The sequence below is a fragment of the Setaria italica genome, chromosome VIII (assembly GCF_000263155.2).
Source record: "Setaria italica strain Yugu1 chromosome VIII, Setaria_italica_v2.0, whole genome shotgun sequence".
NCBI classification, from domain to species: domain Eukaryota; kingdom Viridiplantae; phylum Streptophyta; class Magnoliopsida; order Poales; family Poaceae; genus Setaria; species Setaria italica.
The window spans coordinates 5,778,528-5,803,884 of record NC_028457.1 but is presented as its reverse complement, the minus strand read 5'-3'; the positions used below and the strand labels follow the sequence as shown (position 1 = coordinate 5,803,884).

The following is a 25,357-nucleotide window of genomic DNA, read 5'->3' as shown; positions in this document are numbered from 1 at the left end:
CCTCCACATCAACGCCAAGCGATGACATGTCACGCTGACCAGGCATCTCCTCTCTCTCTCTCTCTTTGTAACATCCCAATTTTCCATGCATTTAAAATATGGACCTCAAAATTTTTTTTCTTAGAATTTATATAGCAACTTAAACCCTAGAGCCATGCATTTAAATTTAATGCACCAAAATATAATTTTCATGATTTCATATGCATATGTGTGAGCTAACTATAGGATTCTACTCCCAAAGCACTCCATCTAAAAGTCCCGTCCACACCTTTGTCTCAAAACCTTCTCAAATTTGATAACCATTTTAAATTTGAAACCAAAACCTTATCTCAAATAATTAGAAACCTCCTGAAATTCCTCTGGGGCCAACAACCTTACTTCCAGCCCATCCAACCTTTCAGCCCAGCCCGCCTTCCCTTCCTCTCACAAACACAGCAGCCAACCTAGCCCACCAACCCACACCGTGATGACATCACCGTGACGTCATCATCTTTCTCTGCGGTTCCTCCCCCTTCCCTCCTCTCTATCCGTGCCGCCGCCGCCACCTACCACCATGTCACCCCTCCCGGCCATGCCTCTACCCAATCTCATGCACGCCGTCACCGCGTGCACCACCGCTGTCCACTGCAGCAGCCAGACCATCCCCTCCTGCATAGAAACTGGCCCGCTCCTATTCCCGTGCCTACGAACTAGAGCACGACCGCCGGTGAGACTGCCCTGATCTCCACCCTCCCAGCCTAATTCCTCACACCGGCAAGCGTGCTACACGTGCCGGCACTAGGCGCATGCGCGACCACACTTCCTGCCTGCTAGCACACCCCTTCTGGCACTATTCCGCTCCCGCTCCCCAGTGCACGCGCCGCTGCACCACTATTGCTGCCCCGGTCGGATAAGCTTGGAAGACCTTACCCGAGCCCCTCCACGAGCACCGCCATGCTATAAATAGCCTCGGGCACTCCTCACTTCCCTTTGCACCACCCCCCCCTCACTCCACACAGCCCCGCCAAGCTTTGTAGGAGCTCGAGCCTACCGCCTCCACCCGCCACCACATCATATACCCTAGGACCAGGCCGAGTCGAAGTCGAGGTCGTCGTGAGGCTTCTAGACACCCTACCCTTGCATGGCTTTGGCTCCCGAGTAGCCAAACCTCACTATCCCTTTCCGCCGCCCAACCGTACTACCACCGCTCGGCGTCGGCCAACCCCGGCAGTCACGCTACCCGCATAAACCCTCACCGCCCTTTGGATACAGTCGTCATGCTACCCGCACCGCCACCTCCCCCTGCTCACCTACACTAGCTCCCCTCCCCTTGTACCCACTCCCGCACTCAAAACCCGGCTCTAGATCCCCTCTAGCGCCAGCTCCCTCACGGTTGCGCCGCTGCGACTGCTCCGACGAGCCTTAGCTCCACCGCCGGTCACCTTCCAACCACCACACCCCACCTTGGTCCACGACCTTCTAGTCCACGGTGCACAGCACAGCACACCCACATGGCCCCGACTCCCGAGCCCGCCTGTGTCTCTCTCCGTTTCCATCTCTTTATGCTGAAGCCACCCCCAAAAGTGTACACCAAATTTGATTGCGTACGTATAACTACGATAATATAGAAACGATGACACTGGAAACATGTTTACGATCTGGACTATGAAGAAGAAGTTTTGAACGACCCAGACTTCGAGGAAGGCAAGTCCCACAAATCATCATCATATTTTGATCCCAAGCCTTATTAATAAAATAAACCAAGATAACAACTTGTTTATAAGCTTTGCATATTTTCCTTTATTCCCTTGCTTAGCTCGTCCTAATAATTTTAGGCCCTCCATGACTCACAAATTGTAAGGAAGAGTGAGAGTACTTTTAAAATGGCATAAAAATAACCCAAGTGAGTCTAGAAACCAATTAAGGTTGGACCCACGAGTAAGAGGGTACCCTCGATAGAGGATCCTATCCTAAAAAGCTTACTCTAATCATATAAGGGCTGGCTCATGGGAAAGTCTTTCTAGTGAACAGTATAGCCGCATGTGCCAAAAAAGTGCAGCCTTTGCAAGTGCCTAAACATGTGAGGCCCTAATTCACACCCCACTATAGAATCTAGTAAACCATCCCAAGGGACCACGGTGGGCAACGGATAGACTAGAGCAGGACCTTCGCAGAGTCCCAGATCCGGCCGGCATGGGCCATTGGTTGAGGTCCGTAGGGCCTGGTGGCATTGTATGCCACGTTATGATTCATCTATTTTCCCGGGGTAGTGCCCCTGAGTGGACGTGGAATGGTCCCTGCTTAGGCCACAGGATTATCCGTGGATGGAGCTAGAGGATGTTGTCCAGAGATGGACGCCGGGGGTACGGGTCTCGTGTATGGGCTGATCGAACGTGCATGTAAAGTATACACCTTTGCGCAGTGTTATGAAACTATTCGAATAGCCGAGGCTCACGGTTAAGAGCTCACATAGTTAACGCTTCCATTGATGTGTACTAACCTACTTTACGAAAAAGAGTGAGATTCAGGCTTGTCCTGAGATGTGTCTAGAAATAAGGCAAAAGCCGGCTCAGGTCGTCCCTGACAGATCATGATGCTCCTAAAACTTGGGGACTAGTAGGGAGGTAGATTCCCCTCCAAGACCAACAACTTATAAATATCTGCATTCCGTTCTCTTCAATTTATAACCATATACACTATGCATACAACTAGCTTTCAGGCAAACTAGCAGCTATTCCTTGAAATCCTTCATGAAATAATACAACATCTATGGGATTTGCTGAGTACCCATTATACAGTACTCACTCTTGCTTCCCCTTGTTTTCTTTCTTCAGAGGAAAAAGTTGCTGGTGAGGAAGATGAGGATCTTGAGGATCTGCCCTAGGAGCCAAGCCACCTATAGGCTTGGCACTACTACATAGGACTCCGCTATATAATTAAGGTTGAGGCTACAACCCCTTTTGTATCATTTTGTATCATTAGTAGTATGCTTTCTCTTTTTCAACCTCACGTAAATTCTCAATAAAAGGTTTACGAAGTATGGATGTGATACTTCTTGTGTGAAATGCCCGTATCATCTACTGATCCAGGGAATGATACGAATGACATTCGGGATCCCTTTTTAGGGGCAGCACCCACACTCTTCATATTCATCTCTTCACATGGTGTTTGGTTGGAGCATTTCGTCAAGCTGGTTGTGGGCATGAAGAGCTGCAGCGGAAGCTTTTTACCACCGTGCCCGCGCCGCATGTCCCTCTACAGCCCTGCCGCCCGCGCACCATAGGGACGCGACTGTCGGTGTTTTATCCTCGGCAACCTACCGAGGGGTATCCTGTGTTAGTAGATTGGTTGGAGGGGAATCATCGGACCTGGAACTCGAACGTAAAAGAGAGGACACAAGACACAGATTTATACAGGTTCGGGTCGCCAGAGTAGCATAATACCTTACATCAAGTTTGGGGTGTTGTATATCGCACCCTGCACTTGGGTGTTGAGGTATGAGTTGAGCCTATGTTAGTCTAGGCTTGTGGTGGTTCTCTATCTGCCCATCTAGGTACCCCTGCTCTCCTTTATATACTCCAGGGGGTGGGATTAATAGTCAGTTTCAAGGTAGGAGTCCTAGAAGGATTACAGGGGAATTCTAGTAGGATTCCGGCTTCTTCCTTCCTTGCGGGTACTAGGGAGCCACGTCGAGTAGTTATCTGGCGCTTAGCCCCCGAGCTTGGAAGCTAGCTGAGCCATTGGAGATATTCCGAGTAGTAATTGGCACTTAGCCCCCGAGCCTAGGAGCTAGCGTAGTCATTGGAGGTACGCTGAGCATCTTGGAAAGTAGTCGCGGAAGCTTGACCTGCAAAAAGAGATGCATACATTATGTAGCATATTTGTAGAATTTTGAAGATACTACTGAAATTTATTCAGTGATGAATATAAATGTTGTGTGTCATGCTCTTGTTTCGGCCATATTTTTTCCGAGTAATTAGCCTGTTACGTTTAGGCTCTCAGTCCTTGTTTAGCCATTGCTACTGCGTGTGAGATCTTTGTCTCGTGTACGCGTACTGGCACTGCTGCTACAGAGATCTTTGTCTCGCATCCTAGTGTTCAGGCATGACAGAAGATCCGAGCCTATCAGAAATTAAAGTGTGTTCTACTTGAGGAGATTAGTGACCGCTAAGAGAAGACATTTAAAATAAGTAGACGGCATTGCGACAAAAAGATTGTGCGATTGCACGTAAAGTAGTCTTTGAGACTTCTCTGCCTTTTGGCGAGGAGAGCGCGTGTTTGCCACACATAGGATTTGTGCCTCACTAGGGTAGCCGTTGTGAGCCTCCAGCACTCAGTGCACAAACCCGTGGCCGTAGCCTCCGAAATTCGATGTACCAAGCCAGTTGGCGGAGCTTCCGAAACTCAGTGCACTAAACCAGTGGTGATAGCCTCCGTAATTCGGTGTACCAAGCCCATGGCTGTAAGTAAACATGCCTCAGGAATAATTGGCAAAGTGTAGCTCTGGAGGGTAATTTCCGTCGAGTGGCATACACCCAAAAGTACTCGGCGCATTGCCCTGCGTGCGGAAAACAACCTGGAAAAATTATGTAAAATAATTAAAATAGTGACTTAGCTTGATTCGTGGACGATTGTCAATGAAGCCATGGCGGTCGTCACGAACCCATGACGGTTGTTGATGAAGCCGACTAGCCGGAGTCGATTCCGACTAGTTGTCGACGGTGTGAAGTCTGCCCCGACTAATTTTCTAGTCGAGATGAGTAGTCGAAGTAGTTGTCGACGAGTCAGCGTTGCTAATTGTTGGTGTTGCCGGAAAGCACTTGAAATCTTCTGGTGGCCTCTTCTGTGTGCGCGTAGCATAATTCCACGGATTTGAACTCAGAGCTCTGATGGGATCAGACTCCATCTTGGACTTGACACTGCCCACGATGCAAAATCCATCGGTTTTAGGCAAATCAACTCGTCGATCTTGCTTGCTAGTCAGCATAGGACAACGAACGTGCCGCTTTGACTAGATTGATCTTGATGATGAGCTCCTTCAAGCTCGCCCGATGATCTTGATGATCACCCCTACCTGGCACACCAGATGTCGGTGTTTTATACCCAGCAACCTACCAAGGGTTATCCCAAGGTAGTAGATTGGTTGGTAGGGAATCATCGGACCCAGAACTTGATGGTAAAAGTGAGGACATAAGACATAGATTAATACAGGTTCGGGCCGCCAGAGTAGCGTAATACCCTACGTCCTATTTGTGGTGTTGTATATCGTGCCCTGCGCTTGGGTGTTGAGGTATGAGTTGAGCCTATGTGTGGTCTAGGCTTGAGATTCTTCTCCATGTGCTGATCTATGTACCCTTGCCCTCCTTTATATACTCCAGCAAGCGGGATTACTATTTGGTTACAAGGTAGGAATCCTAGTAGGATTACAGGGGAATTCTAGTAGGATTCTGCCTTCTTCCTTCCTTGCGGGTACTGGGAATCCATCCCGAACAGCGACCTCACCTTCAGCAGGGCCTGCACAGCTATGGGAGAAGAAGTAGGTGTCAACATGCGGGTGTGATGAGGTAAGAGGTGTGGGTGGCGGGCATGGCACACGAGCAAGTGCGGGCAACTGTTCGCCAGTGCCATGGCAAAATCCGTGTGCCACACTGCTGCCGGTGCCCGACCACCATCCCTCACCGCTAATCAGCATCCAAATCGATGTGCCATGGCCGGAGTGCCCCTGGACGCACCTCCATCAAAATGCATGTGCCATTGCCAAGCATCATTGCGGTCAAATCCTCCATCCTCCAGCCACAGCCCTCAAATCACTGCAGCCCACTACTCACACACACCCCAAGCTATGTACACAAACACACCAGAGCTCCCTCCAAGCACTACACCACCAGCATTCCCCCGTTTTCCGGCCGCTCAAGCTCGCCTAGCCTCGCCAGTTTCTAAACCCGAGACAACCAATCCCGTCGGCAAAATTCTCTAGTCGTGCTTCACAGAATAAAATCACTGCTACCAAAGGTTCGTCCACCTCCTTCGTTATTCCACTGACCCCTCCTCTCCAAGCTTCATCCGCCTCCCCACCGGGAATAGTAGTTTTTCCACCCGCTGGAGAAGCGGCGCGGGGCCATGGGCTGTGCCGAGGCGGAGCCGTGCCGCCGCTGATCCTGGGGCCGCGCCATGCACGCCTCCTGCCACTCGCCGGGGTCGGGCACCCATGTGCGTCTCCGCTGCTACTCCCCGCGACCAAGCCGCCCCTCCATTGCTTGTTGGGCTCCTACCGCTCAGACACATGTGGTGGTGCAGCATGACCGGTAGGCGTGGAGCACGCGGTCGGACCGGTGAGCACGATTGACCACTTCATCTCCCTGTGCTCATCGGCCAACACACTACCGTCGTAGCCGCAGGATGGCAAGAAGTCGACGAGGCGAATGAACTGTGCATGCGTCGAACCTGACCTCACCCACCACTTGCTTGAGGAAATGCCCCCATTCAAAGTCCATAGGAAAGAGGAAGATGGACAGAGATGAGAGAGGAAATATCCAGTCATCACGCCATGTCAGCTCTAACGTCCAGGTGGAATGGTATGGACCTACGGTGAACGACTTGAAAGTTTATGGACCCAAAAATGCACTTTCGGAGTTGATGGACCAGTGTGACACCTCCTCACAAGTTGATGGACCTCCGGTGCAGTTTACTCTTTTAATAACATGAAGAAGGTGGACCCCACTAGTAAGTGAGGTAAAAAAAAGGTGCCGAGCACAGGAATCAATCATAGGACCTCTTTGAGAGAGGAAAGCAATCTGACCACCGTGCGACATCTCAAGTGTGCTCAAAATAGCTTAAGAAGCATAAATAAAGTCAATTTAATTCAATTTTTTCGTAGTTCTTTAGCTAAAATCAAATTTTGCAAAATTTGATGAAATTTCAGCAAAATTTTGACCCCTACTCCCCCCCCCCCCGCGGAGATGCCCTTGTATTGAGTATCACTAAATGTGATTCCTAGGGATATTGATGGGGTTTGGTCATTGTGGGGGCCAACCGTGAATCCTTGGATCTAATCGGCTTTTACTTATTGTCCTGTTGGCTATATTCAAGGGGAGCGACAAAATTGTCTGCTAGTTCACCTTGCACTTGCTGCTTAAATAAGATCCATTTAGGGGAACAATGTCTACTTTGAACCCCTATCACCCCCAGCCCTAAACCCAACATAACTGCCGGTATGGCCTTCCCTAATGATAGGGGTCACCATCGCCGTGGGACCATGAATCGGCCATGATGCCTATTTCTAGAAGAAAAAGAAAATGATTACTTGCCTCTTGCCGCCGGCCGCGCTTGCCATCACCATTGTCGTCGCGACACGCAGCCCGCACCCACCGTCACTAACACAACATCATGCACCCACGGCACCGTCATGGCCTGCCGCCTGTGTCCGTCGTAGCCGTCGCCCAAACAAGGAGAGGGATGAGACGGTGGCTCACGGGAAGGATTTAGGGCCTCGTTGTTGGGGAAGGAGGGGAGGGGCAGGAACACGCTTCTCTCTCCCACCGAATCCAGACTTCCCACGCCGGAGAGGCCCATGCTACTGGCGCGCGCTGGCTAACGCCACCGCAGCATGTTGCCATCGCTCCTCGCCTCGCTGCTGCTCGTCACCATGGCTGCCCTGCCAATGAGTGAGGGGCAAGCAGAGGAGGAGGGGACTGTTGGTAGAGGTAGCCAAGCGGGGTAGCTGCAGGTGGCAGTGGCAGAGGCGGGAAGGAGGGGGGAAGAGATGACGGAGCCGCGGAGGGGGCGAGAAGATGAGAGATCCATGGGAGAGAAACCAGAGGATAAGGGCGGGTGGGAGGAAGATAGATTCGTAGTTATTAAAAATTTCTGGTCCGGACTCCACTATCTGATGGGAAGACCCGGCGTTGATAGCTTCTCTTTCGGTTGAACCATAAAACTGGCATCATCATTCTTTTATTTGATATAACTATTGCTTACATATCTAGACTAGTATATATCTAGATGCATCTCAAAAGTATGTACTTAGAAAAGCCAAAACGAATAGTAAATTGGAATGGAGGGAGTAACAATGTAAAAGAATCTTACTGGAGGTTGTTGATATCTGGAAGGACAAAGAAAAAAGAATAATGTCATCATATGAGATTCAAGAAATATCAAAGTTGTATTCTCTAAAAACAGAAACATGAATCCAGGAAAGGAGTGAAAATTAATTTGATCAGTTCATTAGTCTAGAACGCCACAATGTGGGAGGATTCAAGGCAGCTTAGTGATCAGTTCATTAATCTACAGTGCACTGCATCGTTGACGAAAATATTTTAGGCATTCGGCGGCTTAGATATGCCTATGGCGGCTTACTGCTTCGACATGGTCAACTCCACACAGCACGATGCACATGGAAGGAACGGAACAGGATGCTACTCGAGTGCAATTTCCCTTATTTTTTTATGCATGTTAGGATCTCTACTATCTTTACTGCACGAGGCTTCTATATAAGCCCCCATCCTGCTCATGGACTCAGACCAACAATACACACTCTCCAGTCTCCAGCTCCCTGCTAGCATCATTCTCGCTCACACACATCATCTACATACAGCAGCAACAGCCATGGCGCCCTACATTGCCAACAAGAAGCCTCTCGTTACGATGGCACTTATTCTGCTCGCTGTCCTAACCATTGCAAACTGCATCTGCTGCACGGTCGCTGCACGGGATCTTCCCGGCAGCGGCTCTGTCGCAGAGGCTGCTATGATGGTGAGGTTTGAGAGGTGGGTGACGGAGCACGGCCGCACCTACAAGGACGCGGCCGAGAAAGCACGAAGGTTCCAGGTTTTCATGGCGAATGCCATTTTTGTTGACAGTTCCAATGCCGCAGGTGGCAAAAAGTATCACCTGGCTATCAATGGGTTTGCCGACATGACTCATGATGAGTTCATGGCGAGGTACACCGGGTACAAGGCCACGCCGGCTACGGGCATGAAGATGCCCGGTTTCCAGTACGGGAACGTTACACAGTCAGAGCCCCAGCAGGCGGAGGTTGACTGGAGGCAGAAAGGTGCAGTTACAGGTGTCAAGAATCAAGAGGATTGCGGTGAGCGATCGTAATGAATTTCTATTTTGATCACATGTGGAACATCACACTGCATTACTCAAGAATGATTTAATTTGCAGGTTGTTGCTGGGCGTTCTCCGCGGTGGCGGCCATCGAGGGCATCCACCACATCAAGACAGGTGAGCTGGTTTCGCTGTCGGAGCAGCAACTACTGGACTGCTCCACCAACGGGAACTACGGTTGCGACGGCGGCAATATGGACAACGCCTTCGAGTACATCATCAGCAACGGCGGAATCACCACCGAGGACGCCTACCAGTACACTGCCATCCAGGACATGTGCCAGTCCGTCCAACCGGCAGTCACTATCAGAAGCTACCAGGACGTGCCCCGCTACGATGAGGACGCGCTCGCAGCGGCTGTTGCCAACCAGCCCGTGTCCGTGGGCGTCGACGCGAACAACTTCCAGTTCTACGACGGCGGCGTGATGACCACGGACAGCTGTGGCACGGACTTGAACCATGCGGTGACGATAGTAGGGTACGGCACAGCTGAGGATGGCAGCCAGTACTGGCTGATCAAGAACAGTTGGGGGGAGACCTGGGGAGAGGGAGGGTACCTGAGGCTTGAGAGGGGTGTCAACGCATGTGGCGTTGCCATCCAAGCCTCCTATCCAGTGGCGTGAACTCGGAAAACAACCCGCGCAATCTATATCCATGAAGGCATGCACAAATAAGAATATGTAATAATCCATGCGCATAAATTGGTTTCTTAGCGTAAGGTAAACTTTAAATTTAATAATTTATGTGCCATTTTTAAAAACTTCACGTAATAGTCTATATATACATGTAACATTTTTGTTGTTTGTATTTTCTTGAATCAAAGTGCCTTATGAGACCACGATGCAATTCTCATGTTAATCATTTGGTATGGATCCAGTTTATCGCTGCATGGGTTTACAGCTACTCGATTGAGCATTCTCTTATATATTATAATAATTAGCATCGAAACATGAACAGAACAATTAAGGCACACGATCGAGCTGTACCTAGAATTGGACTAAGCATCCTAATGCCTGAAGGATGCAGAGCATGTTCGTGGCTACTGTCTCTACTATCGTCACCTTTGGATCTCTGGTTTCCTTGATGGAGGCACATATCTTCTTGCCTGGGCCAAGCAGGCTGCAGGAGGTGTCTCGCCCCATCACAGTAAGATGAACACCATCTCTACAAGCTTTGTCTCCACCACGTCCCATTCTACAATGGCATCTGCGAAGATAAATTGGAAACAGACGGGCTCATTGAGCATCAGGAGTAACATGGTCAATGCCTTCCTGATTTCTTGATCGGGCGTGGAGTCTTGCTTGTAGCTTCCTACTTCCTAGGCCAATTTGTTGCTTTCAACAACCTTGTCCAGATACATACCCGCCACTAGTGAGAGATTTGTAATCTTCTTCAAACTTTACAGCATTCGAGCCTTCCACTAGATGATCATGTTCCTCGATGCGTACCACAATCTTCCATGTCAGAGAACCCTACAAGGTACGTATTATAAGAACTTCGATGAGGCGGGGTGGGGTTGGGGGGGCTCTTCTCAGTCTCCATCGGAATCATCGAATTTCACAAAAAATCCGCATTTTTTCAGTCAAATATTTGCTTAAATTTGGAAAATTTAAATACTTATAGTCATTATTACAAATGACAGAGACTTTATATCGAACCCTACCCTCATAGCTCAATGGTTTGCTCGTCATTTCGCATGGGAGAGCTCCCCAGTTTGAAACTCAGGTGTGCCACTCCTTTTTTAATAAGAGTAAAACGCACCTGAGGTCCATCAACTTGTGAAGGTGTGTCACTTAGGTGCATCAACTATGAAAGTGCATTTCCAGGTCCATAAACTTTTTAAGTTGTTCACCGCAGGTCCATATCCCTCCACATCAACGCCAAGCGATGACATGTCACGCTGACCAGGTATCTCCTCTCTCTCTCTCTCTTTGTAACATCCCAATTTTCCATGCATTTAAAATATGGAGCTCAAAAAAAAATTTCTTAGAATTTATATAGCAACTTAAACCCTAGAGCATGCTTTTAAATTTAATGCACCAAAATATAATTTTCATGATTTCATATGCATATGTGTGAGCTAACTATAGGATTCTACTCCCAAAGCACTCCATCTAAAAGTCCCGTCCACACCTTCATCCCAAAACCTTCTCAAATTTGAAAACCATTTCAAATTTGAAACCAAAACCTTATCTCAAAATAATTAGAAACCTCCTGGGGCCAACAACCTTACTTCCCGCCCATCCAACCTTTCAGCCCGGCCCGCCTTCCCTTCCTCTCACAAACACAGCAGCCAACCTAGCCCACCAACCCACACTGTGATGACATCACCGTGATGTCATCATCTTTCTCTGCGGTTCCTCCCCCTTCCCTCCTCTCTATCCGTGCTGCCGCCGCCACCTACCACCATGTCACCCCTCCCGGCCATGCCTCTACCCAATCTCATGCACGCCGTCACCGCCTGCACCACCGCTGTCCACTGCAGCAGCTAGACCATCCCCTCATGCATAGAAACTGGCCCGCTCCTATTCCCGTGCCTACGAACTAGAGCACGGCCGCCGGCGAGACTGCCCTGATCTCCACCCTCGCAGCCTGATTCCTCACACCGGCAAGCGCGCTACACGTGCTGGCACTAGGCACATGCACGACCACACTTCCCGCCTGCTAGCACACCCCTTCTGGCACTATTCCGCTCCCGCTCCCCAGTGGATGCGCTGCTGCGCCACTATTGCCGCCCCGGCCGGATAAGCTTGGGAGACCTCACCTGAGCCCCTCCACGATCACCTCCAGGCTATAAATAGCCCCGGGCGCTCCTCACTTCCCTTCGCACCACCCCCCTCACTCCGCACAGCCCCGCCAAGCTTTGTAGGAGCTCGAGCCCGCCGTCTCCACCCGCCGCCACGTCATATACCCTAGGACCGGGCTGAGTCGAAGTCGAGGTCGTCGTGAGGCTTGTAGACACCCTACCCTTGCGTGGCTTTGGCTCCCGAGTAGCCAAACCTCGCTATCCCCTTCCGCCGCCCAACCGCACTGCCACCGCTCGGCGTCGGCCAACCCCGGCAGTCACGCTACCCGCATAAACCCTCGCCGCCCTTTGGATACAGTCGTCATGCTACCCGCACCGCCACCTCCCCCTGCTCACCTACACTAGCTCCCCTCCCCTTGTACCCACTCCCGCACTCAAAACCCGGCTCTAGATCCCCTCTAGCGCCAGCTCCCTCACGGTTGCGCCGCTGCGACTGCTCCGACGAGCCTTAGCTCCACCGCCGGTCACCTTCCAACCACCACACCCCAACTTGGTCCACGACCTTCTAGTCCACGGTGCACAGCATAGCACACCCACATGGCCCCGACTCCCGAGCCCGCCTGTCCGTGTCTCTCCCCCTTTCCATCTCTTTATGCTAAAGCCAGCCCCAAAAGTGTACACCAAATTTTACTTAGCCATATCCCCAAAAATCACCAAAAATATTATAACCAACCCCAAACACATCCATGCTCAGTTTGCACAAATCTCACATCTATAGCTCCCAAATTAATTCCCATATCCATGCTCAATTTGCACAAATCTCACATCTATAGCTCCCAAATTAATTCCCATATATTCCTAAAATAGAAAAGCCCTTATTTTATGTGGCCAAAATAGGGAAACCATTCCAAAGAGTTCTAGAAAAATCCCAGGAAATTCTAGGAAATTACCAAAGCCTCTTAGATCCCAATTCTACTCGTTTAACCCATGATTGATGTATTGCTTTGACTGTCTGTTTGATTGCTTACGTATAACTACGATAATATAGAAACGACGACACTGGAAACATGTTTACGATCTGGACTATGAAGAAGAAGTTTTGAACGACCCAGACTTCGAGGAAGGAAAGTCCCACAAATCATCATCATACTTTGATCCCAAGCTTTATTAATAAAATAAACCAAGTTAACAACTTGTTTATAAGCTTTGCATATTTTCCTTTATTCCCTTGCTTAGCTCGTCCTAATAATTCTGGGCCCTCCATGACTCACAAATTGTAAGGAAAAGTGAGAGTACTTTTAAAATGGCATAAAATTAACCCAAGTGAGTCTAGCAACCAATTAAGGTTGGACCCACGAGTAAGAGGGTAACCTCGATAGAGGATCCTATCCTAAAAATCTTACTCTAGTCATATAAGAACTGGCTCATGGGAAAGTCTTTCTAGTGAACAGTATAGCCGCATGTGCCAAAAAAGTATAGCCTTTGCGAGTGCCTAAACATGTGAGGCCCTAATTCACACCCCACTATATATTCTAGTAAACCATCCCAAGGGACCACAGTGGGCAACGGATAGACTAGAGCAGGACCTTCGCAGAGTCCCAGATCCGGCCGGCATGGGCCATTGGTTGAGGTCCGTAGGGCCTGGTGGCATTGTATGCCACGTTATGATGCATCTATTTTCCCGGGGTAGTGCCCCTGAGTGGACGTGGAATGGACCCTTCTTAGGCCATAGGGTTATCCGTGGATGGAGCTAGAGGATGTTGTCCAGAGATGGACGTCGGGGGTACGGGTCTCGTGTATGGGCTGATCGAACGTGCGCGTAAAGTGTACACCTTTGCGCAGTGTTATAAAACTATTCGAATAGCCGAGGCTCACGGTTAAGAGCTCACATAGTTAACGCTTCCATTGATTAATAATAACCCACTTTATGAAAAAGAGTGAGATTCAGGCTTTTCCTGAGATGTGTCTAGAAATAAGGCAAAAGCCGGCTCAGGTCGTCCCTGACAGATCGTGATGCTCCTAAAACTTGGGGACTAGTAGGGAGGTAGATTCCCCTCCAGGACCAATAACTTATAAATATCTGCATTCCGTTCTCTTCAATTTATAACCATATACACTGTGCATACAACTAGCTTTCAGGCAAACTAGCAGCTATTCCTTGAAATCCTGCATGAAATAATACGACATCTGTGGGATTTGCTGAGTACCCATTATACAGTACTCACTGTTGCTTCCCCTTCTTTTCTTTCTTCAGAGGAAAACATTGCTGGTGAGGAAGATGAGGATCTTGAGGATCTGCCCTAGGAGCCAAGCCGCCTGTAGGCTTGGCACTGCTACATAGGACTCCGCTATATAATTAAGGTTGAGGCTACAACCCCTTTTGTATCATTTTGTATCATTAGTAGTATGCTTTCTCTTTTTCAACCTCACGTAAATTCTCAATAAAAGTTGTACGAAGTATGGATGTGATACTTCTTGTGTGAAATGCCCGTATCATCTACTGATCCAGGGAATGATACGAATGACATTCGGGATCCCTTTTTAGGGGCAGCCCCCACACTCTTCATATTCATCTCTTTACATGGTGTTTGGTTGGAGCATTTCGTCAAGCAGGTTGTGGGTGTGAAGAGCTGCAGCGGAAGCTTTTTACCACCGTGCCCGTGCCGCATGTCCCTCTACAGCGCTGCCATCCGCGCACCATAGGGACGCGACTGTCGGTGTTTTATACCCAACAACCTACCGAGGGGTATCCCGTGGTAGTAGATTGGTTGGAGTGGAATCATCAAACCTTGAATTCGAAGGTAAAAGAGAGGACACAAGACATGGATTTATACAGGTTTGGGTTGCCAGAGTAGCGTAATACCCTACGTCATGTTTGGGATGTTGTATATCGCGCCCTGCACTTGGGTGTTGTGGTGTGAGTTGAGCCTATGTTAGTCTAGGCTTGTGGTGGTTCTCTATCTGCCGATCTAGGTACCCCTGCTCTCCTTTATATACTCCAGGGGGTGGCATTAATAGTCGGTTACAAGGTAGGAGTCCTAGAAGGATTACAGGGGAATTCTAGTAGGATTCCGGCTTCTTCCTTCCTTGTGGGTACTAGGGATCTATCCCGACAAGCCTCCGAGTGCTTTATCGTCGAATGCAGCAGTCTTCGAGTACTTCTTAGATCCTCACTGAGTAGTTTTGGTGCTCTTTGAGTACTTTGTCTAGCTGAATCTTTAAAGTTTCTCAAAGCTGCCATGAGGCTATGGTGTGCTCAAGATCTTGATGATCTTGATTTTGTAATCTTCATCTTTGGAATGTGATATAGAGGGTGGCGAAAGTCGCATTCCATATGGAGTAGCCTCCGAACCTTAGGTTGAATTGAAGAATCAAGTGGAGGGTTAATAAAATCCTGAATCTTATTCTTTCACCTTGAAAAGAATCAACTTTTGGGTGTAGCTTATCAGCCCCCGAGTCTTGGAATGATTTAATAACCAATATGAGGGTCTTTAGCCTTCATGCCAGTCATCTTTCAAGTAGTCATTTTGCATCCAGTCCTCAAGCTTATGCGCTAGGTGAGCCATAGGAGCCACATCGAGTAGTTATCTGGCGCTTACCCCCGAGCTTGGAGGCTAGCTGAGCCATTGGAGATATTCCGATTAGTAATTGGCACTTAGCCCCTGAGCCTGGGAGCTAGCATAGTCATTGGAGGTACGCTGAGCGTCTTGGAAAGTAGTCGCTGAAGCTTGACCTGCAAAAAGAGATGCATACATTATGTAGCATATTTGTAGAATTTTGAAGATACTACTGAAATTTATTCAGTGATGAATATAAATGTTGTATGTCATGCTCTTGTTTCGCCCATATTTTTTCCGAGTAGTTAGCCTGTTACGTTTAGGCTCTCAGTCCTTGTTTAGCCATTGCTACTGCGTGTGAGATCTTTGTCTCGTGTACGCGTACTGGCACTGCTGCTACAGAGATCTTTGTCTCGCATCCTAGTGTTCAGGCATGATAGAAGATCTGAGCCTATCACAAATTAAGGTGTGTTCTACTTGAGGAGATTAGTGACCGCTAAGAGAAGACATTTAAAATAAATAGTCGGCATTGCAACAAAAAGACTGCGCCCTTGTGCGTAAAGTAGTCTTTGAGACTTCTGTGCCTTTTGGCGAGGAGAGCGCGTGTTTGCCACACATAGAATTTGTGCCTCACTAGGGTAGGCGTTGTGAGCCTCCAGCACTCAGTGCACCAAACCCGTGGCCGTAGCCTCCGAAATTCGATGTACCAAGCCAGTTGGCGGAGCTTTCGAAACTCAGTGCACCAAACCAGTGGCGATAGCTTCCGTAATTCGGTGTACCAAGCCCATGGCTGTCAGTAAACATGCCATAGGAATAATTGGCAAAGTGTAGCTCTGGAGGGTAATTTCCGTCGAGAGGCGTACACAAAAAAAGTACTCGGCACATTGCCCTGCATGCAAAAAACAACCTGGAAAAATTAAGTAAAATAATTAAAATAGTGACTTAGCTTGATTCGTGGACGATTGTCAACGAAGCCATGGCGGTCGTCATGAACCCACGACGGTTGTTGATGAATCCAACAAGCCGGAGTCGATTTCGACTAGTTGTCGACGGTGTGAAGTCTGCCCCGGCTAATTTTCTAGTCGAGAGGAGTAGTCGAAGTAGTTGTCGACGAGTCGGCGTTGCTAATTGTTGGTGTTGCCGCAAAGCACTTGAAATCTTCTGGTGGCCTCTCTTGTGTGAGCGTAGCATAATTCCACGGATTCCCTTCCTTGGCACGGGAGCCAGTGAAGAGGTTATTCCACCTTATCCTTGTGTGTGTTTACCGATACTGACTCGGAGTTGCTACAGTACTCCGTGAGATTTATTCATTTTGAGACTTGACACGGTAATCAGATCGACCTGGAACTGTTGGCCGATTACCACAATTTGTACTCAGAGCTCTGATGGGATCAGACTCCATCTTGGACTTGACGCTGCCCACGATGCAAAATCCACCGGTTTTAGGCAGATCAACTCGTCGATCTTGCTTGCTACTCAGCATAGGACAACGAACGCGCCACTTTGACTAGATTGATCTTGATGATGAGGTCCTTCAAGCTCGCCCGATGATCTTGACGATCACCCCTACCTGGCACACCACATGTCGGTGTTTTATACCCAGCAACCTACCGAGGGGTATCCCGAGTTAGTAGATTGGTTGGTAGGGAATCATCGGACCTGGAACTTGATGGTAAAAGTGAGGACATAAGACATAGATTAATACAGGTTCGGGCCGCCAGAGTAGCGTGATACCCTACGTCCTATTTTTGGTGTTGTATATCGCGCCCTGCGCTTGGGTGTTGAGGTATGAGTTGAGCCTATGTGTGGTCTAGGCTTGAGGTTCTTCTCTATCTGCCGCGTACCCCTGCCCTCCTTTATACACTCCAGCAAGCGAGATTACTAGTCGGTTACAAGGTAGGAATCCTAGTAGGATTACAGGGGAATTCTAGTAGGATTCTTCCTTCTTCCTTCCTTGCGGGTACTGGGAATCCATCCCCAACAGCGACCTCACCTTCAGCAGGGCCTGCACAGCTATGGGAGAAGAAGTAGGTTTCAACATGCGGGTGTGACGAGGTAAGAGGCGTGGGTGGCGGGCATGGCACACGAGCAAGTGCGGGCAACTGTTCGCCAGTGCCATGGCAGAATCCGTGTGCCACACTGCTGCCGGTGCCCGACCACCGTCCCTCATCGCTAATCAGCATCCAAATCGATGTGCCATGGCCGGAGTGCCCCTGGACGCAGCCCCATCAAAATGCACGTGCCATTGCCAAGCATCATTGCCGGTCAAATCCTCCATCCTCCAGCCACAGCCCTCAAATCACTGCAGCCCACTACTCACACACACCCCAAGCTATCTACACAAGCACACCAGAGCTCCCGCCAAGCACTACACCACCAGCATTCCCCCGTTTTTCGGCCGCTCAAGCTCGCCTAGCCTCGCCAGTTTCTCAACCCGAGACAACCAATCCCGTCAGCCAAATTCTCTAGCTGTGCTTCACAAAATAAAATCACTGCTACCTAAGGTTCGTCGACCTCCTTCGTTATTCCACCGACCCCTCCTCTCAAAGCTTCAACCGTCTTCCCACCGGGAATAGTAGTTTTTCCACCTGTTGAAGAAGCGGCGCGGGGCCATGGGCTGTGAGGCTGAGCCGTGCCGCCGCTGATCGTGGGGCCGCGCCATGCACGCCTCCTGCTACTCGCCGAGGTCAGGCACCCATGCGCGTCTCCGATTCTACTCCACGCGACCAAGCCGCCCCTCCATTGCTTGCTGAGCTCCTGCCGCTCAGACACATGTGGTGGTGCTACATGACCGGTAGGCATGGAGCACGCGGTTGAGGGCACGGCGAGCACGATTGACCACTTCATCTCCCTCTGCTCGTCGGACAACACACTACCATCGTAGCCGCAGGACGGCAAGAAGTCGACGAGGCGAACGAACTATGCATGCATCGAACCTCACCTCGCCCACGACTTGCTTGAGGAAATGCCCCCATCCAAAGTCCATGGGAGAGAGGAAGATGGACAGAGATGAGAGAGGAAATATCCAGTCATCACGCCATGTGAGCTCTAATGTCCAGGTGGAATGGTATGGACCTACGGTGAACGACTTGAAAGTTTATGGACCCCAAAATGCACTTTTGGAGTTGATGAACCAATATGACACCTCCTCACAAGTTGATGGACCTCCGGTGCATTTTACCCTTTTAATAACATGAAGAAGGTGGGCCCCACTAGTAAGTGAGGAAAAAAAAAGGTGCCGAGCATAGGAATCAATCATAGGACCTCTTTGAGAGAGGAAAGCAATCCGACCACCGTGCGACTCCTCAACGTGTCCTCAAAATAGCTTAAGAAGCATAAATAAAGACAATTTAATTCATTTTTTTCGTAGTTCTTTAGCTAAATCAAATTTTTGCTCCCCATAAAAAATCATGAATTTTGCAAAATTTGATGAAATTTCAGAGAAATTTTGGACCCTACTGCCCCCCCCCCGAGATGCCCTTGTCTTGAGTGTCGCTAAATGTGATTCCTAGGGATATTGATGGGGTTTGGTCATTGTCGGGGCCAACCGTGAATCCTTGGATCTGATCGGCTTTTACTTATTGTCCAGTTGGCTATATTCAAGGGGAGCGACAATGTCTACTTCAAACCCCTATCACCACCAGCCCTAAACCCAACATAACCTCCGGTATGGCCTTCCCTAATGATAGGGGTCACCATCGCCGTGGGACCATGAATCGGCCGTGATGCCTATTTCTAGAAAAAAAAGAAATGATTACTTGCCTCTTCGCCAGCCGCGCTTGCCATCACCATTGGCGTCGCGACACGCAGCCCGCACCCATTGTCACTAACACAGCATCATGCACCCACGGTCACCATCATGGCCTGCCGCCTGTGTCCGTCGTAGCCGTCGCTCAGACAAGGAGAGGGATGAGACGGTGGCTCACGGGAAGGATTTAGGGCCTCGTTGTTGGGGAAGGAGGGGAGGGGCAGGAACACACTTCTCTCTCCCACCAGATCCAGACTTCCCGCGCCGGAGAGGCCCATGCTACTGGCGCGCGCTGGCTAACGCCACCGCAGCATGTTGCCATCGCTCCTCACTTTGCTGCTGCTCCTCACCATGGCTGCGCTACCAATGAGTGAGGGGCAAGCAGAGGAGGAGGGGACTGTTGGCAGAGGTAGCCAAGCGGGGTAGCTGCAGGTGGCAGTGGCAGAGGCGGGAAGGAGGGGGGAAGAGATGATGGAGCCGCGGAGGGGGCGAGAAGATCAGAGAGCCATGGGAGAGAAACCAGAGGATAATGGTGGGTGGGAGGAAGATAGATTCATAGTTATTAAAAATTTCTGGTCCGAACTCCACTATCTCGGTCGAACGATGGGAAGACCCGGCATTGATAGCTTCTCTTTCGGTTGAACCATAAAACTAGCATCATCATTCTTTTATTTGATGCATCTCAAAAGTATGTACTTACACTGGTAGAGATTTGGCCTTTAGTCCCGGTTGGTAGGGTGCATATCTCTCGGATATCCATCCGGGATAAACCAACCGGGACAAAAGGGGGGGTCTTTAGTCCCGGGTCTTTTAACCGGGAGTAAAGGACCCCCTTTAGTCCCGGCTCGGTTCCAACCGGGACTAAATGGCGCTTGCATGGCACTGCCGTGACGCCTGAATTTTTCATGCATGCATCACGTATACGTATAGTTAAGATTTTTTTAGAATGAAATCAACTAGTATTTAAACGAATGGGATTTGTAATTATACAATTACTATATATATACACAATCCTTATACACAATTCAACTAGCTTAGTACAAATCGATCATAATTAGCGCGTATTATATATACAAATAAATCAAAGTATCTTCCTACGATCTTCCCGTCGTGGTGTTGCTGATCGGAGTGTCTAATTGTCGTCCATCGTAATAAAATTCTCCTCTTGGATTTACCACCTCGTCCATTATGAATCCAATGAGACCTTCACATATTGCCGCTACTCTTTCTTCCTTCAAGAGTCCTTGTTGAATATTTAACATCTATAATTTGGAAATTTGTGAATGTTACATGAACAAATACATATAAGGAGCTAGAAAATAATTAACTAGTAATATATTTATTTTACGTACTTTAAAGTTGTGCGGCGTCATCTTCGGTCCCTTGGGTCCCAAAAAACTGTGCATGTGCTCACAGATGTAGTAGCCACATAGATTATTCCCGGGTTCCTATCTTAAGCACTTCAGTGCGGAAAAAAATAAGTTATGAACTATTCGTGTTATACAATGTAATAAATGTGCAGACTTCATACGTACCGGGAAGTCTGTGTTCCATGTAAGATTTTCTTTGAATGGACCTTTGTGTGTCCTTATGAATTGTTTCCATGCGCTGCGGATTAGAATAATGAATGACATAGTGTAACAGGGATAAAATTTAGGAAATAAATTTTTGCATAGAGATAAAGGTCCAGAATTATTACAAGCCTAGCATGTCTTGCAATTCTTGGTAGTCCACCGGATCTTTCCTTAACGAATCAAAGACAGTGACGTGGCTTCTTTCAGGCTCAATTATAATAAGGATCCAGTGGAAGCTGCGTGCGTAAAATGTTCATGCATATTAGAGCTAACTAACATGTAGAGATAAGGAAAAAGACATCGAAAGTAGACGGTATACACACACTTACTTGAAGTTGTATGGAAGTAGTATGAAATCCTTGAATGTTTGTTTGTGTAGGAAATTGTATATTTCCGCAAAGGTTTTTTCCGGCGCTAATTGTATCTGTTGTTGGTTAACTACAGATGGATCCATGAAGCCTACATGTAGGTACGCCTCTCGGCGGCATGTCTGAATTAGCATCCTACATGAAATGGAAGATGAAGTTAGTACGGTGACGCACGCCAAAATTTACATGTAGAGATAATAAACGGACACTTACAGAATCCAAGCGCTGATCAGAGAGACGTCCAGGGCATCATGATGGTACACTTTGTATATATCCTTGAAGTCTAGCCACAGCACTTTCTCCCCTTCACCGTGAAAATCTATCGGTTTTACCTTCATGCCGATCATCTCCCTCGAGTTGGCGGATGCCGTCATGTACCATTGATGGAATTCGTACATCTTTGTTGATAGCTTCCGTAGCATTGAAGGCTTTACTAGAGGTTTGCCTAGCTCATAAGGCCATCTCGGCTCAGGGGGCGGTGCAGTTGGCGTCTCGACTTGCCCTATGCATTCATCAAGTCCCAGACCTGTTTCTTCCATGAATTTCAATATATTTGCTTGTTGATCCAAGGGCATTGCTTTTACCCGTTGAGCATCTTTTTTTGATAAATGGCTGAGGTCGGGGACTGGACCGCTGGAGGATGATTTTCCTTTTCTTTTATCCTTTTCATCAGCCTTTACTAGAGCCCGTTCATAGTTTGACAAGAGTGGTATCCTTTTCTTGGCTCCTTCCTCCATCCTGATAAAAAGGTTTAAATCTCGCCGACTTACTAGCGGTGGCTCCATCTCCCTTGCCTTTTTTAATTCGGCTTGTTTCTTGAACCACTCACTGGCCTCTCGTTGGATTTCTGCCCACTATTCCGCATGAGACATTGCCTCAAAGCGTTCCTTGCGAGCCACTTCAGGGTCGACCTTTGTTTTCTTCTTTCTCTGCTGTCTTTGCTTGGGAGGCGGTGCTCGTGACTTCTTGAGTGGTGCTGCAGGTTCCTTCGAGGGGGCCGCTCTTCGTGCCGGCGACGGTGATCGGGGAGGGGTGTTGTTATTGTCGTCGTCGCTCCCAGCACCAGGATGTGGTGGAGATGGAGACCTTGATATAGATGGAAGAGACGGTCCTGGAGCAGGAGATGCCGGTCTCGAGGTATGAGGAGAAGGTCGCTGCTGGGGATCTACGGGGAGCGGTCTTGAGGTCTGAGGAGATGGCTCCGTGCGGGGAATAATGATGTAGCGTTTCTTCCATAGAATGATCCCATGAAGCGCATCTGCCAATGTCTTTTCCTCGTCGCCTCCCAGGAAGTCGAGCTCTAGACCTTCATACTGGGGATCTACTATTTGCTCGACGCAGACACTGGCGTAGCCTGTTGGAATGTCCATGCCATGACTGCTCTGCCCTGCCAGGGTTGGTAACGCACTCCCGTACGCTACCTGTACATATAGCAGAAGTAAACAAGTTGAACTCCGATCTCGAGGCCTGGATCAATTGACAAGATTGCATAAATATTATGTATAAGTATACCTTAATAGTGAGGTTGCCGACCGGTGCATGCAGCTCACATGAGGTCCGTTGCGTGATGGCATCCACGGGGAACCGTTGCTCCTCCACGGGTAACCTGGGCGTCTGCGCATCGGGGACCCCTGTAGAAGCACAACTGCTCCCGAGGCGTTGAGAAGGGCTGGCGGTGTGAGGATTCAGCATTGCTCCAGATTGCGCCAGCTCCACAACTACGTCGGCCACCCGCCGATTGATTTCATCCATCATTCTTTGTTCTAGCAACTGCCGCCAGCTCTCCTCCATCTGTTCCTTTCTTCGCTTCCGGCTTCTGTACGAGGCGCTGTCGCCTCGGAAAGCGAACTTCCACGGAACCACCCCGAACCCCCGGCAACGTCCTGGGTGCTTTGGATTACCGAGGGCCAATGTGAGCTCATCATTTTCTCGGTCCACCCTCAACCTCCCAGCCTTCGAATCTTCAATGTTCTTCATGAGATGTTCGGCCTTCTCACGTATTGTGTCATTGAAAATCAGCGTCCCATCCTCTTGGCTTAGGGAGCCTCCATGAGCGTAGTACCAGTTCTTTGATCGTTCGGGCCTTTCAATAGTTGCAGGTATGATTCCCCGTTCGATCAGATCTTGTTCCATCTTCCTCCACTTGGGAATTGCTGAGCCATACCCACCTCGCCCCAAATGATGGTGGTAGCCCTTCTGACTAGCATTTGCTGTGTTGGTCGTGATCTTTTTCACACCTTCTTCACTCCTCTTGTATTCAACAAATGCATCCCAGTGGTCCCTCAACTTTGGCCACGCGTTGAAGTCTGGAGTTTTGCCCTTCTTGATGTAGTGGGTGTCCAGCATCTTCTTGAATGTCTGGAATTGAGTAGCCATCTTCTTAAGCGTCCACGCTTTGACATCCTTCTCGCTATATCCTTCGGGAATGTGAAATGTCTCTTCACGTCTTCCCACAGCATATTCTTTTCTGTCTCTGGAAGGGCGTACGGATTATCGCTTCTGCCCTTCCATTCTCTGATGCTGATAGGCACGTTGTCCCGGACGATTGCCCCGATTTGACTAACGTATTTCTTTGCTACTTTCTTGGGAGCAACCGGCCTGCCCTCTTTTGTAACTTCGGTGATGACAAGCCTCCCTTCCATCACCTTTGTACGACCTCGGGTCTTCTGCCCTTGTGTCGATCCGGAGGGCTAACAGTTCAAGATTCGTTAATTAGTACGTAGTAGTAGCGGTGGCGTGAAACAATACAAGAATGGTTGTATATACCTCGCCGGAACCTTCCGCCACGGCAAGTTGTTGCTGCGGCTGTTGCTCTTCATTCCCATCGGCGGACATGTTGAGGAGCATGTTGAGGAACATGCTGGGTGCCCTCTTCATCCGTGTATGATAGTGGAACGTTGTCGCCACTACCATCACCAGCAATTATCTGCTCCATGATATACCTTGCGGTCTCATCGTCTGCCATTTCAACTATTGATGGAAACATACATGGAATCATACATGACAGTCATAGAAATCGTCTTAATACAAATTTGTACAAAGTCCTACAAATTCCGGAATCATACATGTATATAATGAAATCATAAAATAACATGAATCGTACAAAGTCCAGAATATTTATACAAATTTCTATGAATTTTGACGAATTTCTACAAATTTCTATGAATTTCTACGAATTTCTAAAAATTTCTATGAATTACTAAGAATTTCTACGAATTTCTAAGAATTTCTATGAATTTCTATGAATTTTGTCGAATTTCTACAAATTTCTATGAATTTCTACGAATTTCTACGAATTTCTATGAATTTCTATGAATTTTGACAAATTTCTACAAATTTCTATGAATTTCTACGAATTTCTACAAATTTCTATGAATTTTGACGAATTTCTACGAATTTGTATGAATTTCTACAAATTTCTACGAATTTCTATGAATTTCTACAAATTTCTACGATTTTTTATGAATTTCTACAAACTTTTACGAATTTCTATGAATTTCTACAAATTTCTACGAATTTTGACGAATTTCTACGAATTTTGACGAATTTCTACGACGGCGATAAGGGCGGCGGAGGCGGGACGGCGGCGATCACGGTGGCTACTCGGCGAGATGGCGGCGATCACGGCGGCTACTCGGCGGCGATCACGGCGGCTACAAGGCGGCGATCACGGTGGCTACTCGGCGAGACGGCGGCGATCACGACGGCTACTCGGCGATCTCTGTATCAACTCTAACTTAACAAGCTAACTAGAAATCTAACTTAACAAACTAACTAGAAATCTAAAAATCTAACTTAACAAAATTAGAAATCTAAAAATCTAACTTAACAAAATTACAATTCTATCCAAAAAAAAACTTAATTTTCTAATTAACTTAAAAAGAAAACCCTCTCCCGGCACTGCCGGCAGGCGCGGCAGACCTCTCGCGCGCGGGGCGGCGGGACGGCGGCGGCCGAGTCGGCGGGACGGCGGGACGGCGGCGGCCGGGCGGCGCGCGGGACAGCGGCGGTCGGGGCGGCGACGAGGACGAAGACGACGACGGCGGGACGACGGCGGCCGAGGCGAAGACGACGACGGCGGCTACAAGGGACGGCGACGAGGGGCGACGAGGGGCGACGAGGATGGAGCCGGCGACGAGGATGCATACGGCGACGAGGTGGCCGGGGGCTGGGCCCGTCGACGGACGAGGAGGGGATCGAGGAGGGCCGGCCGGGGGACGACGACGGCGCAATGCGGGACGTCGACGGCGCAATGTGGGATGACGGCGGCGGCG

General features: G+C 48.9%; 1 protein-coding gene across 1 annotated transcript; it reads left to right on the top strand.

The window, feature by feature from the left end:
* Window positions 1-8,519: 8,519 nt before the first annotated feature.
* LOC101764015 (senescence-specific cysteine protease SAG39) lies at window positions 8,520-9,807 on the top strand. Its single transcript, XM_004978833.2, has 2 exons — window positions 8,520-9,067; window positions 9,148-9,807. Exons 1-2 carry the CDS (start codon window positions 8,584-8,586, stop codon window positions 9,711-9,713), a joined length of 1,050 nt encoding a protein of 349 aa, XP_004978890.1. The 5' UTR covers window positions 8,520-8,583; the 3' UTR covers window positions 9,714-9,807.
* Window positions 9,808-25,357: the final 15,550 nt, after the last annotated feature.

Bases quoted from the DNA above. Each gene is read 5' to 3' on its own strand.
- LOC101764015 (XM_004978833.2), top strand. From the start codon at position 8,584: ATGGCGCCCTACATTGCCAACAAGAAGCCTCTCGTTACGATGGCACTT. The intron at 9,068-9,147 runs GTGAGCGATCGT...TTTAATTTGCAG, and splicing joins CAAGAATCAAGAGGATTGCG to GTTGTTGCTGGGCGTTCTCC.